This window comes from Amaranthus tricolor, chromosome 2 (genome assembly GCF_026212465.1).
Source record: "Amaranthus tricolor cultivar Red isolate AtriRed21 chromosome 2, ASM2621246v1, whole genome shotgun sequence".
Classification (NCBI taxonomy): domain Eukaryota; kingdom Viridiplantae; phylum Streptophyta; class Magnoliopsida; order Caryophyllales; family Amaranthaceae; genus Amaranthus; species Amaranthus tricolor.
The window spans coordinates 2,791,476-2,811,753 of record NC_080048.1 but is presented as its reverse complement, the minus strand read 5'-3'; the positions used below and the strand labels follow the sequence as shown (position 1 = coordinate 2,811,753).

At 31.6% G+C, this 20,278-nt stretch overlaps 1 protein-coding gene across 1 annotated transcript; it reads right to left on the bottom strand.

Annotated features, from left to right (window-relative positions):
• Positions 1-1,032: 1,032 nt before the first annotated feature.
• LOC130806515 (cytokinin hydroxylase-like) lies at positions 1,033-4,947 on the bottom strand. Its single transcript, XM_057671636.1, has 4 exons — positions 4,648-4,947; positions 3,867-4,099; positions 2,737-3,354; positions 1,033-1,458 (listed from the first exon to the last, which is right to left on the bottom strand). Exons 1-4 carry the CDS (start codon positions 4,919-4,921, stop codon positions 1,033-1,035), a joined length of 1,551 nt encoding a protein of 516 aa, XP_057527619.1. The 5' UTR covers positions 4,922-4,947.
• Positions 4,948-20,278: the final 15,331 nt, after the last annotated feature.

The window sequence follows — 20,278 nt, the reverse complement described above, 5'->3', positions numbered from 1 at the left end:
AATAAGATAAAACTCAATCAAAAAAGTTACTTGAAACAAATTTTATTTTATTTTTAAAAGAAAGAACAAAATTTATTTTGACTTCAAAGTCAAACTTTTTAAATTATTGATAGGAAAAAAAAGTCGAATGTTTGACTAACCAACATGTCAAAAGAAATAGTCAGTTATTCACCTAGGCCAATCAAATATTGTTTGGAAATTTACGTGAAATAAAATTGGATGAATTAAGAGTAATATTATTAATCAGGATAATATATTTATATTCATTTTGGAAAGAAAATAATTATGGTGGTTTAAATTCTTAGTTTGTACTTACCAAACTAAGGGCTATAATTATGTAAGTACATATCAAAAAATTATATTGTGGAGTACTTTATTCAATATATATCTATATTTGTTTTAGTTGTAGCAATAATGTGTATCATAAAGAAATTAATGGACATTAGTGTTAAATAAAAAAAATAAAGAAAAAAACTCAATCAACTAAGTAAAAATGTTCTCATTTAAAAGAGCATCAGATAAATTCAAAGAAATATAGAGATTAATTAACAAAAAGACGTCGTATTCTATACATAAAGTAAACATTCAATATTTTTAGTAAAAACAAAACTTAACTCAAATATTAGTACTAAATTACTTTGTATACTTAAAAACCCATCCGATCACATACTTGGTACATTAAATTAATTCAAATATTAGTATAAAAATACTTTGTATTAATTTATTTTCTGATACATTAGGTATACTCTTGAACAAAGAGATCACATGTAAACGTATGTAATATATTTTACCTTCTAAAGGTCTAAATAAACGCTACTTAACGTACTAATGGTTCTATTTATTTTTTGGTATAGAGACTTAAAAATTGGGTATAATGAGTTAAAGTAGTGGGTAGTAAAAATGAGGGAGTTATATCCAAAAATAAAAATATAACATATTTCTAAAAATAAACTAAAATAAAACTGAGGTAAATCAAGTGGGACAGATGAGTATCGCACATTAGTTTAGTCATTCGATCAAAGTTGCACAATCTTATAGAGACTCAACTATGAGAGGCATCCCGGAGCTAGGTTTAAAAGAGAAAAAGTACATCGGAGAATGGCGATATGAAGGTGCTACCGTAAATGAAAATTGTCGAAGAATTATTGACATAACGATCTTGTATTCCATGACTGCATAATTTTTGCCAATACACATTCTTCCTCCAAATCCGAAGGGTAAATAACCCATTTTGTGCTTGCACCCACCATATAAATCCCCGTCAAATCTTTCAGGTTTAAACTCATTAACATCGTCACCCCATAGAGCTCGATCATGATGCATGCCCACAACATCTATCCATATGTTCGTGCCATTTGGGATCACTCTATCGCCTACTTGTATGTCACTTCTTGCTTGCCTTTGTGCATTTGGTGATGAAGGATATAATCGTAATACTTCATTAAATACCCATCCCATCTGCGATTTAAAAAGGAAAAATTAGTCTTTATGAAAAAAGTGCGTAAAAATTAAACATCTATCACATATGTTGTACAAGCTAAATTCATAATTCTCTAAAAATTATTTGAGCAATTATAAAAATAAAAGTAAAAAAATTGAAAAGCTTGAGGAAAAAAGGAAAATTATATGCGGTGGACATTTGGAATATGGACTAACTAACAAAAATTTGATGATTGAAATTGGGATATATATTAATTGTAGGTCTAACCGTTGTCTTATGGACCTTCTTATTTTGGCAATTTCCTTATTTAGAAAATTTTAGGCAATTGGTAAAAGCAAACGAATATTGAAGATTTTAAGTTTAAGTAAGACCTTGGTTATAGAAAAATACTATAGATACGTAGGCCTGATTGAAAAAATATGTTATCTGAAAATAGAATTTATGAGCTTATCTATCCAATTCTTAATATTTTATTTTTAAGGAAAAATTATAAGAAACTACCTTATCTATTTGCAACAAACTATCTTATGTATTTTTTTTTTAAAAAAATTACCTAATGTATTATATTTCTCTATAAATGGCTACCACTTAACAGAAAATGTGACTTGACCGTTAAGGTTGACGGTTTAACCGATTTGAGAGGTTAAGTTGTCTATGTGGCAGTATCCCATTGATTTTCCAACACATAAATTAACAAAAAACAATAAAAAGAGTTACCCCATAAGGATAATCGCAACGTCTGTTTTTTGAAAAAATATCATTATGATGAGTAAAAATGACGTTAAATATCTTTTATTTTTTTGTTAATTTATGTGTTTTAATTTTTAATTATTAAAAAATACGAGCATCAATGAGATACTGCCACGTAGACAACTTAACCTTTCAAATTGATCAAACCCTCAAACTTAACGGTTAATTAACATTTTCTATTATGTGGTAGTCATTTGCAGAGAAATATATTATATTAGGTAGTTTTTCGCAAAAAAAAAAATATAAGTTAGTTTTTTGCAAATAAAGAGATAAGGTAGTTTCTTATATTTTTTCTTAATTTTAATACAATAAAAATGAAAAAAAAATTGCGTGCGTGGTAAGTTGTTATATTATAGGGCATAAAAAATGTTAAAAAGGAGATGAGTTAGTAGATAATAGATTTTGGAGTAATTATTACCATTATTATAACTAGGGTTTAAAAAGAAAAAAATACTTTAAAATAGCAAATACTTTTGTAAATTTGTAAATATTAATGAAAATTAAAATTAGCTTTAAAATAACCATTAAAGATTTAAATCTCTTACCTTCTTAAGAGCAGAAAGCATGGTGAAATCAATATTATCATTATCTCCGATCACTTCTTTGATTTCTTCTCTTAATTCATGTTGCCATTTTGGGTACATGGCCAAAAGCATTAACGTCCATGTCATTGCTAATGCAACCGTCTCATGCCCTCCAAAAAAGAACGTCTTGCATTCATCAATCAATTCTCTATTTGTTAATCTCCTCACAAATTGACCATCGACATGTTCTTCACTCTCAAGCAGTAATCCTAGAAAATCATGTTGAGGTTCGACACCGATAAGTTTTCTTCTTGCATTTATAATGGACAATAATATGTCATCAATCTCTTGCCCTAGCCTTCTGGCTTCTATGGTTTGTCGTATGGCCAAAAATTGACCAAAAGGAACACCAACGTAACGTGTATGCTTGAATAAGCTAATTTGCATAGCTCTTAATTTTTCAAACAATATATTTCCCAATTTGCTTTCGATTCCAAAATTAGTTTTAGCAATAATCTCCCCAGCTAAACTTGTGACTTCCTTCTCCATGTCCAATTCAAGCTTGCTTGAGTTAGCTAGTAGACTAGTCCATTGGCTTATCATCTTAGTTGTAGATTCCACCATACAATTTGCCATGCCCTAAAATTTCAACAACGTTTGATTATTACACGAATACGTTAAACACGTATTTCACATAATAAAAATATTACATCTTCTAGTGTATATGTATTCATATATACTAAGGCATCAACAATTGCTTTAAACTTCTAACTAAGTTATTATTTACTAACATGATATCAGAGCGCTTATAGTTGAGATTTCAATAAATATTACGTAGTAGATAATTTTTCATATTAATGTATATGAAAATATTAATAGCTAAGAAAAATTGATGGAGTTATTGATCAAAGCAATTATTTGTACTTATTCTAATGATATATATTCCTTTATATTTATTATATTGGTTTTACGATACTTTACTCATTTTTAATATTTATGTTGATTTTGAATGGCTGTGATCGTTTTAAGTATAATTCTTATGGCTTTAACAATAATAGAGTTAAGTAAGGTGATTTTGGCTTGATTGAATATAGTGTGATCAAATTATAAATGTTAGTTGGTAATTGTGATCTAAAATTTATTGTTTTTACCTTCAAGTTGATGGAAGAGAAAGCTGGAGTAATAATATGCCTGTGGCGAGTCCATGTATGGCCTTCTATCATGTTAAGGCCAAATTCTCCAAACATTGGCATTCTATCACTTTTAAACACACTAGGTTTGCCCCAGTTCTTGGCCAGTACGCAGCCAGACATTTGTTTCAAAAACTCTGGATCAGCTATGTATAAAAATGGCTCTACTCCCATCCAATAAACAAATACATTTCCTGCAAATTAATTTTAATATTGATTCCATTATTAGGACGTACAAATCCTTGTTTACTAGCTCATATACCAACTACGTACGTATTAAATTACAATCAGTATAGTCTTGTATATATTTGGTTTATGCTCTGATTATTTTAGTATGCATCAATTTAATAAATAAGTATTTTTCAGTTTTTGTATTTGATTGTATTATTTGTCAAGTAAAAATATTTACTATTTTAGTACCTTTTAAATTGGTGTGTACATACTGAATAATGTGATCGAATCAAATCCATACAACACTGCTCTCTCATTACAATCATACATTCTCAAACGTTGATAATTCTATTTTATAGAACCTTAGCCATTGATTTTTAAATAATAGTTAAAATAGAATAAAAATGGAAAAACAAAATTAATCAATACATCAAATAAATTTTAAAATTTCATTTTTGACTCAAATTATACTATAAAACTACCACTGATAGTCTGTTTAAAGAGTTAATTTTTATCACAAAATGTGATTTTTGATAAACAAGTTAGTATTCCACTATGCTAACGTACGTACCATGCAGATTTTTCCATTGAGAAAAGTATGGTAGAGAAGATGAATGTATATCATGGGAAATACTTTCAGAGGATGATGAAGATGAAGATTTCGCTTTAATCAGCATTTTCTTCATATCACCCAAATTTCCCATAGGAAAATTTGGAGTGGGCCCTCTTAAACCATTCTTACGAAGCTTTCGGAGCGTTCGAAAAGGGGATAGAAGACAAGCATTTATCAATTTCCATAGCAAGAAGAAGAAGAAGAATCCATAAGCAAGATGGATAATACCCATTTTCTTTTCTTTTTTTTTTTGATTAAATCTTTCGTTCTTTTAATTGATATTTTCTCTTGTTATTTCAATGTCTAGCTAGATTGTTATTGTGGATATGGTGATTTTAGCAATGAGAGAGGTTTGTGTATTTATAGAAAAACTGAATAGAAACAGACAAAAGGTGATTAAAAAGAAAAAAGTGAAAGAGTTTATGGGTTAAGCACTTTACCTTACGTTATACTTCCTCCTTTTAAAATATTTACACTAAACACAATTTTTGCAATTTAATGCATTTATTGAATCGTTTATATTTAGAGTATACATAAATAAAAATTATAAAAATTTGATATTATAAAAATATATGACGAGACGAATAAAACAAGATCCCGCATGACTATGTTTTTTTCTTGTATAATAGCTGAAATATATAAATTATCATAAAATAATGAAAAATGCAAAAATTAATTTGATGCAAGTGATATGAAACGGAGGAAAGACTTACTCTGTTCTATTTTATTCGTTACACAAAAATTTTACATAAGAATTAAAAGATGTGTATCTATGTGTTAAAAAAATAGGTGTAATGCTTAATAATGTATGAGATAGAAAGAGACAGGAGTACAATAAACATTTATATACTTATTTTTTTGCAAAAAATAGTAGTGTAGTAAATAATTTGAAATGACTAAATTACGAAAAATTTAGCAAGTATAATGAAATAGAGAAGTACTCCCTTCATCATCTAAGTAATTGTCACAGTTATATATTGCATAAAGAATTAAAAAATAATTAAGTGGTTTGAATTATACGTGTAAATAGAGGTGTTCAAGATAGACTCGATGACCCACAATTTACCCGATCTTCTGACTGAACCCAATTTCTAAACGACCCGAAATACTTAATCCGAAATTAACCTAATAAACCAAATAAACACCTTTTATGTGTGAATGATATTAAAGAGATTATAAATACGTAGATTTGAATAAAATATGGTGTGACTGCATCATAGTCATAGTCGTATAGACAGAGTATCTCCATTGTTTGACCTTAAACGTTATGTCGTAATTAAGCCTACACTTTGACTTGAAAGTACATTTTTGAAACTAATTATTACTAGTTATAAAAGTTAACGTAGCCGCGGATAGAACGTATATTAAATCTAGAGTAGATAGCTTAGCTTTTTAGTTTTAACACTTCATAAAAACATCCACTAACAACATAGTTTGGACGGTAGGGGAATCTAAAGATAGAGGTGGGTTGGACGGGCAAGCAGTTCGCTTAGGCATGGCCTAATTGAGGCACAATACTATTTGACCCCTGCAATCTGCTAGGATGGTTTATCCACATCGACAAATTAAAGATGATGTTTACACTTTATAAGCTATTAAAGACCTTCTTCCATAGCCATATGATTTTGAGATGGTATATATCTCATTGGCTTATAAAATGTGTGCACCTCGTGTCTCCCGTCAATATGCTGGGATTCACAATAAGTCCAATTAACATGGTATCAGAACCAACGGTTCGATCATAAATTAAAAATGGTAGGTTCAAAAAGAATGGCATTCCTACCCTAATTGATTACTCCCACATGCAAATTTGACGGGGGTTCGCATGCGAGGGGGGTGTTGAGATGGTTTATCTCACATCAACAAATTAAAGATGGTGTGCACACTTTATAAGTTATTGGAGACCTTCTTCTCATAGCCATATGGTTTTAAGATGGTATATATCTCATTGGCTTATAGATTGTGTACACCTCGTGTCTTCTTTCAATATGTTGGCATTCACAATAAGTCCAGCTCAATTTAACACAATGACCCAACATGGGGAAGTGGTTTTACCTAGTACTTCTGCACGAACTATGGCACGAGTTAGCCCATGATTAGGCACGAATAAGAATTTATAAGATTACTGTGATGTTATCTAGCTACAAAAATCAAATAATATATCTTTTTACAAAGTCGGATTATTCAGATTGAATATTTTATTTTTTAGTTAGATATGAGATTCGGGTTTGATTTTGAGGTATTTGCAAAATCAGATATCTAGTTTTTCAAATTTGAATTTTTAAAATTTTTTTATTCATATATGTATATTTTTTTAGGAAAAATTGTCCTGAAATCCAATCTATTGCTCATTACCCGACCCGTGAATAAGCCCACCGTTTGAAAAATTTTAAATAATTCAATATTTTCCTTCGTTTTATTGCAAATAATGGATCCTCGAAAAAACAAATCGGATATTCCAAATTACTACTATCGTTACATTCAATTGGTCATCGTCTACCTTATTTAAAGCTTGTTTTCATGGATTAACACCATATTCAACTGTAAAATTTTGAAGAGAGAAAAAACTTTCACATCTTTAATTTAGTGAAAATCTGAATAATTTTAATAGACATGGTCTCTAATTACTCATGTCGAAGTGTTGGTTTAATTTCCAGAATTCATGTAAAAAGTGAGAATTGTTTTGAAGCAAAGTTGCAGAACGCGAAGAAAGGTTCCTAGGCTAGTGAGAATTTTTTTTTCGTGTCCAAATTGAAGAGGAAGAGGTAGTCAAAGAAATTTTTTAATTAGAAAAATAAAAGATCTATTTAAATAAGATAAAAGGAAAAAGGGCTTACCGGTTGTAAACGATTGTTTGCAACAAAGGTCCATTTGCAACAAAAACTATGTAAAGTGTGGATTATTTAAAAATTTTCAAAGGGTGCGATTATTAACAAATAATGGCCAATAGTTTGAATTATTCAAAATAATTTTCCTATTATTTAATCAAAAACTCTATTTAAATTGTTGAACATACTAATATTTACAATTTTCAACTACAACTAAGTTATATAACAAATCAATTTTTAATAATTGAAATTTTCAAAATCTAACCATATTTCCAAAATAATTTTTTCTCACTTTAAAACTAACTTCTCTCAATTTCAACATATAGAAGTGTTTTTGCTCTGTACAAGCAATTAAAAGAACGAACGTCGAAGATGTAATAATTTTGGTCCTGCGTCTTGGACGGCCATTGACATATGATACGGGTCAAACTTCAATTATTAATTTTTTTTTAAAACAATTTTTTGATAATATTTATTTCTTTCTACTTTTAAGTATATAGCTGCTTGCGTGATCTTACTTATATTTCCATTTTCTTGTATATATTGTGCCGTTTTTGTTTTCTCGATTGGACTTTTTTTTATTATTACAGGTTGTGGGAAGGGAGTCGTTAAATAAGAATATGGAGGTTTTATTCGAGTTATCGGATCTATTTTGGGTTACGTGTTTAAAGTTAGTTTAAAATCGAATCTTTCCATAATTTTAATGCATTTTGAAGTCGGATTCATTTACAGGTTCAGGTAAATATCAAATCATCGAGTGTATCTTAAACACCATTGAATAATTAAAGGATTCAATAATTACTCTTCAACTGCAATAAAACTCTGAATTTTCTTTTGGATTGGACATTTCTTCCTGCATATTGGTGCATTAAGACCATAATGCCAGATTGCCAGTATAATGATCAACAATAATCATGGAAATTTTAACTACAAGTTTAATCTTCAAAAATAATGAGAATAATTTTCAACGGCACACTGAAATTTCTTCAAAGAAAAAGCAAAAATAAATACGATTTTTTAAAGTGATCACTTATAACAGTTGTTGAATGCGATGTCCTTGTTAATAAGATGACCGAGAGAATCAGGACTTGGCATGCAAAGTAGGGGTGTTCATTAGTGGGTACCCGTTGACCAGTTATTAAAGGGGAGTTTTTTGGGTTTTAAACATACCGGTTAAGGCGGGTCGGGTACCCGACCCGTACCTTATAATTTTTTTAAAAAATGACCTGCCATTTATGATGCGGGTCGGTGGGTCATCAGGTCGGGTCAAGTGGGTCGGGTTTTTTTTCAACAGCTCTAATGCAAAGTACCTAACGTATGTAACCAGACTTCAATTGGTGAATGCAGTACTCATGAGTATTTTTAGCTATTGGTGCCAAATGTTTATCCTTCCCAAGAAAGTACTAAAAGAAATAAACTCTGCTTATCGCGCATATCTATGGCATGGAGAGGCAAAAAGCACCTCTCTGGGTAATGTGGGCTGGCCTAATGTTTGTATTCCCAAGAAGAATGAAGGTCTTGGAATTCGGAACCTCGAAGTTTGGAACATTGTTGCATTTGGTAAAATTGCTTGGCATATCAGTACTAAGCAAGACTCGCTTTGGGTAAAGTGGTTTCATGAGGTGTATATGAAAGAATGTAGATGGACACTGTTCAATCCCCCTGTTACCTCCAACTAGGCATTTAGGAAGATCTCCAATGTCAAAGATAAATTGTGGGAATCGGTGGAGCAAAACAATTACTCCATTAGCAAGGTATATCAGAAGTTGCAACCCCCCTTGGTAAGGTGAACTTGGCAAGGCTGGTTTGGTCAAGGCATGCTCTCCCCAAGACGAGTTTCATCCTATGGCTTGCATTCCTCGATAAACTCAAGACCAAAGATCGACTGTTCAAACTAGGTGTAACCCCCAATGAAACATGTCCTCCCTGTGGTGATGAAAAAGAATTCATTGACCTTTTGTTTTTTGCGTGCAGATTCAATAAAGCATGTTTAGATGCGGTGATGGCATGGCTTGGGTCCAATGTCCAAATATCTTCGCTGAGTAACCTAGCTGCGAAAAAATGGAGAATATCCACGACAAAGAAAAAAGTTACATCGCCCTGAGTAGCCTAGTATACCAAATATGGAAAACCCGAAATGAAGCAATATGGCAAGCAAAAGTTAAAGCCATTGACTATGTTTTGAAGACTATCAACTACGAAGCGAAGGCCCGGTCCACTACTATCGGTGTCACAGAGGATGATAGAGATACTAGTTGGATATATAGGACCATATATGATGTATAGTTTTGGTTTTATTATTCCTATGGTTCCCTAGATTTTTTTGAGACACTCACTATGTCTTCTATGCACATGACGAATGCGGGTAGGAAACCCTTCTGAGAAGGTGTGCCTACTTAGCAATATGATGCAATTATTAAAAGTCATTTGTGTCTGTCTGGACTGTCCCTTGTATATATTTGTTTTTTTTCTAATAGAAAATTTCTTTTTTTTCCAAAAAAAATAATTAACAATCACATTATTATAATAAAACAAACAACCATAAAATCAAATAAAAATATAACAAAAAAAATAAAGTGGAGTAGTTCGCAAACAATCACTAAAAAGGACTCTTCTTACATCAATATAAATAATATACATATAAATGCATGATTAATACTTTAACGATTTTCTCATGCTTACAACAACAACAATTTTTGAGCGGTAATCCCACAATATTAGGATCGGCTACATGAATCAATTAATATATCAATTTTTAATGATATCCATTTATACCAGTTTTTTGCCATTTATATTTATAAGTCTAGATCTTTCATTTTTTTTCCTATACTGTCCTCCAAGTTATTTTCGATCTTGTATTTCTATCACTCTTATCTATAACTTCATAATATGGTTCATGAGTTTTATTCCTAGATAGTTAGAGCAATTTTGGACATTTTCTTTGTTCTTATAAATAGGTTCTAAAGTACTTTTTCTCAGTTATAGAGTATCTTGTTTGTCCTCTGAATCTTGTTGACTAGATCAATTAGCCAAATTAATCCAATCGTCTACAGACTTCTACCGCTTCTCCATACCTCAATAAGTATAACACTAATATTTTTTTTTCTCATTTTCTCATAACATTGTACTTTACCAGCCATTTATTTAAATTTAATTAATAGTTATGGGACAATTTTCATGGATAGAGAGAGGATATATTACCAAATGATCACAACCAAGACAGAAATTTGTAATAGTTATTGGGAGAGGTGGTATAAGGTAGTAATAGAAATTTATAAATCAAAAAACTTTTTTGTGATCAAAATTTCATTACCATGAGAATGATATGGAACTGTTATGAATGGTAGTATACTAATGTGATTATAAATGATACTATACTAATGTGTGACTTGAGTGCACATTAAAGGGTTGAATTCATGTGTGTGACTCTTGAGTTGTGGAATCCAAAAGGGTGTAATAAGGTGAAGAGTATTCATGAGAATTATTGGTGTTAATGAAGATTAAGGTGAAGAGTCTCATGTGTGTGACTCTTGAGATAATGCATTTTCAAGTTCTTAGAGTTATTTCATAGTATTCATTACCCTAAATTAACTATGTATTTATGTGAGCCATTCATCTTCAAGTACCTAGCACTATAAATAGGGCTCTCATACCCACACTTCAAGTATAAAAAAAAACACATCAAACACAACCCTTAAGCCAAACACATAGCCTATTGTTGTTATCTCTATCTCAATTGTAATTCTTCATATTGAAGTGTTGTTTGTATTCATTTGATATAATATAAACATAAACTACACACCACGGAGGACGTAGCCATCATTGGGTGAACCTCCTTAAATCTTTGTGTCCTTGTTTGTTACTTTGTCAAACTTAATTTTGCTCATTGTTGTTTGTTCTTAACATCGTAAGTATTTGGCGATCGTTTTCAATTGGTATCAGAGCCAAGGTTATTTTGCGGTGTTTTAAGAAATTATTACTTGAAAATCATGACTACAATGAAGCTCGATATTGAGAAGTTTGATAGGAATGTAAACTTTGGCTTATGGCAAGTCAAAATGAGAGCCATTTTGATTCAAAATGGTGTGCACAAGGCGATTGATGGTGTAGAGAAGATGCCGGAAGGAATGTCCGCATCGAGATGGGAAGAGATAGACACAAAGGCGTTATCGGCAATCCAATTATGCTTATCCAATGAAGTTCTAAGAGAGGTTGTTAAAGAAACAACAACCAAGAGTATATGGGAGAAATTGGAATCACTCTACATGGCCAAGAGTGTTACCAATAGGCTACTTTTGAAGAGTAGACTCTACGACTTACGCTTGGAGGAAGGTAAACCTTTAAAACCTCACTTGGATGAGTTTTGTTCCATTGTTATGGATTTACAAAACATTGATGTTAAGCTTGATGATGAAGACTTGGCAATTTATCTTTTATGTTCTTTACCCCCTTCTTATAAAAATTTTAGAGAAACTCTACTTTATGGTAGAGATAATTTGAGTAGTGATGATGTGAAGAATGCCTTGACTCAAAGGGATCTCATTGATACACAATTGTCACAAAAGTCACCAAGCAATGCTAGTGACGGTTTGTTTGTAAGAGGGAGGTCACAAGAGAAAGGTTCCACTAGTGGGAGTGGAAACAAGGGTAAAGGAAGGTCCAAGTCCGTAAGGCCAAACAAAAATAAGACTTGTAACTATTGCAAGCTTAAGGGCCACATCAAGAAGGATTGTTGGAAGCTTAAGAGAAAGCTAGAAGAAGAGGCAAGGGAAGGAACTAGCAATGCCAATGCTAGTTATGTGAATGATAGTGATGATGGCGATGTTCTTGTTGCCACTCATGAGTACAAAGGTAATAATGAATGGATTCTTGATTCGGGGTGCACATTCCACATGACTCCCAACAAAACTTTCTTCCATACATTTGAAAGTGTTGATGGGGGAAATGTTACCATGGGAAACAACACCACATGTAAGGTTGTTGGGATTGGGAGCATTAAAATTAAAATGTTTGATGGGATTGTGAGGACCTTAACCGATGTAAGGTATGTCCCGGGCTTGAAAAAGAATCTTTTATCTTTGGGTACTCTTGATAAGATCGGGTGTAGAATCACTTGTGAAGGTGGAGTTATGAAGGTAGCCAAGGGTTCACTAGTGGTGATGAAGGGGAGGTTGAATGGGAGTTTGTATGCTCTTCAAGGTTCAACCATTCTTGGCTCGGCGAATGTATCCACAAGCACAATGTCCGATCGTGACACCAAACTTTGGCACTTAAGGCTTGGTCACATGAGCGAAAGAGGTATGTTTGAACTCTCTAAACAAGGTTTATTTAATGGAAAAAATTTTGGGAACCTTGGTTTTTGTGAACATTGTGTTTATGGGAAACACAAGAGAGTTAGTTTTAAACCCGCCATCCACAACACTAAGGGGATATTAGATTATGTCCATTCCGACTTGTGGGGGCCTTCTCGAACGCCCTCCCTTAGTGGTTGTAGCTACATATTGACCTTTATTGATGATTACTCTAGGAAAGTTTGGTGTTATTTTATAAAACATAAATATGAAGTTTTTGATGTCTTCTTGGAATGGAAGAAGATGATTGAAAAGAAAGCCGGTAGGAGCATCAAGACCTTGAGAACCGACAATGGTCTTGAATTTGTTGATAGCAAGTTTCTCAATTATTGTTCTAATGAAGGTATTGTTAGACATAGAACTTGTGCAGGTCGTCCTCAACAAAATGGTGTTGCGGAGAGGATGAATAAAACGTTATTGGAAAGGGCAAGATGCATGCTAAATCAAGCAAATTTGGGAAAACAATTTTGGGCCGAAGCGGTGGCTACGGCATGTTATTTGATCAACCGTTCACCTCATACCGCCTTGAAGTTCAAGTCGCCACAAGAGGTATGGTACAACACTCCGGTAAACTATTCTAGTCTTAGAATCTTTGGTTGTCCAGCTTATATTCATGTAAATGATGGTAAGTTAGAACCTAGGGCTAGAAAAGGTATCTTTGTGGGGTATGGAGTGGGTGTAAAGGGGTATAGGGTATGGTGTAATGATTCAAAGAAAATTATTGTTTCTAGAGATGTTGTTTTTGATGAAGATAGCATGCTTATATCTAATGTTGAAAAACCTTTTAATAATGATGATAATGAAGCACAAGTAGAGGTTGAATCCTCCAATATTGATAATGAGAAAAATGATGATGTTCAACAAAGGTCTCCTCCTTTGTCCACAACTAGGCAAAGAAGGAAGATCGTGGCTCCAAGGAGGTACATTGAAGAGTGTGATTATGTTGTTTATGCTCTCAACATTGCTAGCGAAGTTGAAGGGTTAAATGAACCAAGTACGTACAAGGAGGCTATGGCCTCAAATGACTCAAGCAAGTGGTTGATTGCTATGAAACAAGAGATGGAATCTCTTGCGAAGAATGGAACTTGGGATATCGTTGTTGCACCAAAGAAAAAGAAGATTGTAGGGTGCAAGTGGATATTCAAGAGGAAGGAGGGTCCTTCTAGTGATATTCCTCCCATCTACAAAGCAAGGGTTGTTGCAAAGGGATACTCTCAAATTGAGGGTATTGATTTTCACGAAGTTTTCTCTCCGGTCGTGAAACACTCTTCTATTAGGGCATTGCTTGCTTTGGTGGCGATGGAGGATTTGGAGTTACATCAATTGGATGTAAAGACGGCTTTTCTTCACGGTGAGCTTGAAGAAGAAATCTTTATGAAGCAACCGGAAGGTTTTGAGGTAGCCGGTAAGGAGAATCATGTATGTAGATTGAAGAGGTCATTGTATGGGTTGAAGCAATCTCCAAGGCAATGGTACAAAAGGTTTGATTCCTTTATGATTTCACATGATTTTGTTAGAAGTTCTTATGATAGCTGTGTTTATCTTAAGAAATTTGAAGATGGTTCTTTACTATATTTGCTCTTATATGTTGATGATATGCTAGTAGCATGTAGCTCTTTGCTTAAGGTGGAGGACTTGAAAGAGTTGCTTTCAAGTGAATTTGATATGAAAGATCTTGGTGAAGCCAAGAAGATTCTTGGGATGGAGATTTTGAGAGATCGGGCTAAGGGTGTCTTATACCTTAGTCAAAGGAAGTACATTGAGAAAGTTGTTCAACGTTTCTCCATGGATGATGCTAAAGGTGTGTCTACTCCTCTTGCTTCTCATTTCAAATTGTCCAAGAATTTGTGTCCACAAACAAAAGAGGAAGAAGAGCAAATGGTAAGAATTCCATACACTAGTGCCGTTGGTAGCGTTATGTATGCTATGGTATGCTCTAGGCCCGACATTGCTCATGCGGTGAGTTTGGTGAGTAGATATATGTCTAATCCGGGTAAGGGACATTGGGAGGCACTAAAATGGCTATTGAGGTATTTGAAAGATACTTCAAATGTTTGTCTCATGTATGGGAAAAATTCAAGTGAGCTAACCGGGTTTTGTGACTCGGATTATGGTGGTGATCTAGATAATAGAAAGTCCACAAGTGGGTTTGTGTTTACTTTGGGTGGTTCGGCGATTAGTTGGCAATCATCTTTGCAAGATGTGGTTGCTCTTTCTACAACCGAAGCGGAGTACATAGCCGTGGCCGAGTCATTCAAGGAAGCAAAATGGCTTAAAGGTTTTGTTGGTGAAATGTGCAACAAAGTGTGTGAGGTAAGTGTGCATTGTGATAGTCAAAGTGCAATTCATTTGGCTAGGAATCAAAACACATTTCATAGAAGGTCCAAGCACATTGATATTAAGTATAACTTTATCCGGTATGAAGTTGAGCACAAAAGGGTGTTATTGAAGAAAATTGACACTACGGAAAATCCGGCCGACATGATGACAAAGTCATTACCTACTACCAAGTTTGAGTTATGTGTTGACTTGGTAGGTTTAGCTCCTTGCTTGAGATAATGCCCTCTTGGGCATTTTGGGGTGTGTATGTTTTTTGAATATGAAGTGGATTGATGAATGTTGTGACTTGGGTGAACTCAAGTCAAGGTGGAGATTGTTATGAATGGTAGTATACTAATGTGATTATAAATGATACTATACTAATGTGTGACTTGAGTGCACATTAAAGGGTTGAATTCATGTGTGTGACTCTTGAGTTGTGGAATCCAAAAGGGTGTAATAAGGTGAAGAGTATTCATGGGAATTATTGGTGTTAATGAAGATTAAGGTGAAGAGTCTCATGTGTGTGACTCTTGAGATAATGCATTTTCAAGTTCTTAGAGTTATTTCATAGTATTCATTACCCTAAATTAACTATGTATTTATGTGAGCCATTCATCTTCAAGTACCTAGCACTATAAATAGGGCTCTCATACCCACACTTCAAGTATAAAAAAAAACACATCAAACACAACCCTTAAGCCAAACACATAGCCTATTGTTGTTATCTCTATCTCAATTGTAATTCTTCATATTGAAGTGTTGTTTGTATTCATTTGATATAATATAAACATAAACTACACACCACGGAGGACGTAGCCATCATTGGGTGAACCTCCTTAAATCTTTGTGTCCTTGTTTGTTACTTTGTCAAACTTAATTTTGCTCATTGTTGTTTGTTCTTAACATCGTAAGTATTTGGCGATCGTTTTCAGGAACTTTTAATGAAATTTTACATTATAAATCATTTTCATTATCACCATTTAATACCATAAATTAAACGGGCCATTAGTTCCTAAAATTGCTTAAAATGCTACGACTTCCAAAATTAGCATGAGTTTCCAAATTGGGAAGGTGAGGGCATCCAAACAAGTGTAGTGATGATGTTCAATGTATACTACTCTTTACTTAAACTAAAGAGTATTTAATTAGGTTTTGCATCAAATAAACGTGGTGCTAAATTTTGGTGCAACTTAGCATATGTGTCATTGCGTTACTATATCGTCAAAAATCACTGCATTTCTAAAAGTACTTATGATTGGGTAAGAGAAATTCAGGGATATGTATTACTCTATGTCCCACTTTAATTAATTAATTTATTTTTCATTTTAATTTGTTAAATAGTTTTTTTTGCTTTTCTTTTTTACTATGACCCATTATTTTTATTTTTTATATTTTTATTTATTTCTAAGTATTGACTAATTTAACCTTTGATAGCCGACTTATTATAATTAGAGGTGTTCATTTGGATCATCGGATAGACTTCAAATCACGTGTTTCGAGTGAGTTCAAAATTAGATTTTGAGTCCACACTAATTTTCAAAGAGTTTTAAATTCATTTAAAAATTGAGTTAATTTATAAGGTGAGATCATCAAATCTGTTTTGAACATCTTTTTATAATCCCACTCCGTATCAAAAAGAGTGTGATTTCCATCCAAATCGTTGTGTGGTATGTGGGGTGGAGGTTTGCTAGGAAGAAGTGGATGTATCAAAGAGGTGAGGTTGTACTTGTAGGCATTGACAAATCACAAAATGCCGATCCACAAGAAATTTTTTGGATTACTTTTTTTAGACTAAAGTATAATGCTTGTACTTTTTTTAGACTAAAGTATAACACATCAGGTTTGGGTTGATATAGTTTTTGGTTCCGAATTATTTGCAACTTTGAATATTGGTACAAGAAATAATAGTAATTTTCAATATATTTTTATTTATTTTCTTTCTTTTGGATAATAGGTGAAAAATTAATGATGCAATGAGCGAGAAGAAAGTAGAGATAAAATAGAGTAAATGAGCGAGAAGAAAGTAGAGATAAAATAGAGTATTATTGAGTTCATTTTTTTTTTTTGCCAAAGATAGACAAAGGCAATATTATGAAACAATCAAAATAGAAAATTATTGAGTTGTTTTTTGCCAAAAATTTTTATATTAAAATTAAACCATATTATTTTTTTTTATTCCACTTTATTTGGATCATTAATACATGCAACAAAAATCTCTGGCATAATGATTTTTTAAAATATTTTAATTAACTAATCACTGTAGATAGTTAATTTTCAATGTGAAATATATATATTAAGATCACTAAATTATCTAATATGGATTAAATTAAAGTAGAATCATATAATTTTTTTCAAAAATGGTAAATAAGTCAATTAATTAATTTCTTTTTTTTTGTGGTAGAAAACAAAATTTTCATTAGTCATGTACCTGCTCCAGCCAATCAAATTGTTGCATTTGAATAGGTTATGAGAGAATGACATTTATAATATTTCAAAATTTTTTATAATGTTGTATGATTAATATAAAATATAGGTAAAGTCATGTAAAAAACAACAAAAAATAATGCAATATTCTGTTAAACAAATTACAATACTTCTTTCGTTCTAATATTCACACCGAATTGTGATATATTGTGTGGGAATATGTCATTATTAGTTGCAAGTATAATATAAAGGAGGAAATAATATACTCCCTCCGTTTTTTAAAAAAGTTCTCACTTTCTATTTTGGAGTGTTTCAATTGTACTTGTTCCGGAATTTTTTCATTTATATCACAAATTTTAGACAAAAATAACATTATTCATCCTCATTTTAATATTTTAATAATAATTATGGTCTTTACATATCTTCCACTAACTCCATTTTAACATTTTTATATTCTTTATGGTCCTCATATTTTTTTCACTAACTTTCTTTAATATCTTTTTAATATTTGTGGTCGCTACTTTTCTTCCATCAAATTATTTATTCAATAAAATAATATCTGTACTATCTAAAACATTATGTTTTTCTTAATTCCATTGAAAATTCCTTATGAAAACTTCATTAAGGAATGGAGGGAGTACAAGGTAAATCAGAGCTAAAGAGTCATATAGAGGTGTTTGGATTTTGGTTTTTTTGATTGACTTTTTAACTTTTGGCTTGTTGGTTGGTCAAATAGCAAAAAAATATTTGGTAAATGACTTTTCAAACAGATGAAAAGCTAGATCTTAATCCTAAATTAAAAAAACTACTCTAGTTAGTTTTTTTTGCGTTTGCCTTGTTGACTTACTTTTTATTTTATAAATAACTATTTGTCAATACCTAAACTTAAAAAATATCTTCATAAATAACTTGTTTTTTTAGATAATTTAAAAGCCAATAAAAACAACTAATATTTTCAATCAATCAAACAAGTCAACTAAAGAAGCTAACCCTGAACATCACTCAATTGCCCAAACACCCTATAGTCTTATGGATGCCTTCACTCAATTGAAAAGGTCATTTTAATAACCATAAATAGGAACACTAAACCGCCCTTTTATTTTCCCAAAAACTAGTTTTAATGGGATATAGAGTAGACGATCAAAGTCTCAACATCAACTGTGAGTTTATGATTGGATTTGCATGCGAATATTCATAATTCATGCCAAAAACCATATTTTAACTACGTTAAAAAGCTACCCAAAATCATTCATTCTATAATTGTTGTTATATTTAATTTTTTATGCAATTTAATTTAGTCCACTTATTTTCTTATGTTCATCCCGTTTAAAATATCTATTTTGGAGAGAGAAATTGAATTAAGATTTTATGACATATATAGATGATAAAATATATCCATGTGAGATTTTATTAGATTCGTCTTAATGTATACATTTTTATTATATATTTTTTTTAATTTTTATAGTACATATTTAGAAATATTAAGACTCAAAATTTACGTTGAAAACTGTGGAAAAAGTAAATGGAATTAACAAATGAAAACAGAGGGAGTATTATTTTGATTATATACATATTGAATTATGCATATTAAAAATAATAAAAGTTTAATATCTTGAAAATATGAGATTAAACGATTCAAATAAGATCCTATTTGATTATATTTTTTCTTACATATCAACATATAAAATAAGTTTGAACAATAAATAGTACCAATAATTATAATATAATCTAGCAAGTATTTCAAAACAGAAAAAGTATAACATATTTTTATATTTTAACCATCTACGTAAACTTTAATTTCAGTTTAGTTAATTTTTTGAAATTATATTGGACTCCAACGTGACAATAATTCACAAATTAATGTGAATTTCATCAACTTCTCAACCATAAATATGGAATATTTCACACCAGTTATGAGAAAGTATGTGTCGTATCGATGCTTCAAACTCAAATGATCCTCTCGTGTATGGGAACATATTAGACTATATAATACTTTTCTAAGACTTTACTGTCTCAGCTATCAACTTAATTTATTGATTGAGTTGCTTACTTGATTCATCTTTAAATATCTTATGATGATTATTAGCTACCATAAGACGTAATTATCTATAAAAAAAGTTGGCGGCCCTTTAGAATGTAATCAGAATTATCATTTTGAATTAGTTTACTTATTCAACCAATTTAGTTAGTTAGCTTTGATAATAATAAGACCGAGAATAATGGCCGGTGATTTAGACTACATAATGAAATAAAGTGCAAAAAATAAAATACGGTCACTTGAATTAGTGAGTGTTGTGGAGTAAGGACCTCCACTAGTCGAATATGCATTAAAGTTCTTCAAAACAAATCAGGTGATCTAAAATTTATCCGACTTTATAACTGAATACAATTTGAGTCGACTTCTTAAATGATTTATAATTATGCAAATAACAATAAGGTCATAAATTTGATTTCAAATCGATCAACCTGAAGCACTTAACTTGAAATCAACACGATAACCCAAATGACTCTTATTCGTATTCTATCCATTTGAGCCATTTGTTTGTCTAAAAGCTAGGTCAAATGTGCAAAGATTTTTCATTTTAAATTCATTCAATGAATCACTTTTAGTTCTACTTCATCTTTGTTATGCAATACTTGAAATATTATAATTTTAGTATTTTT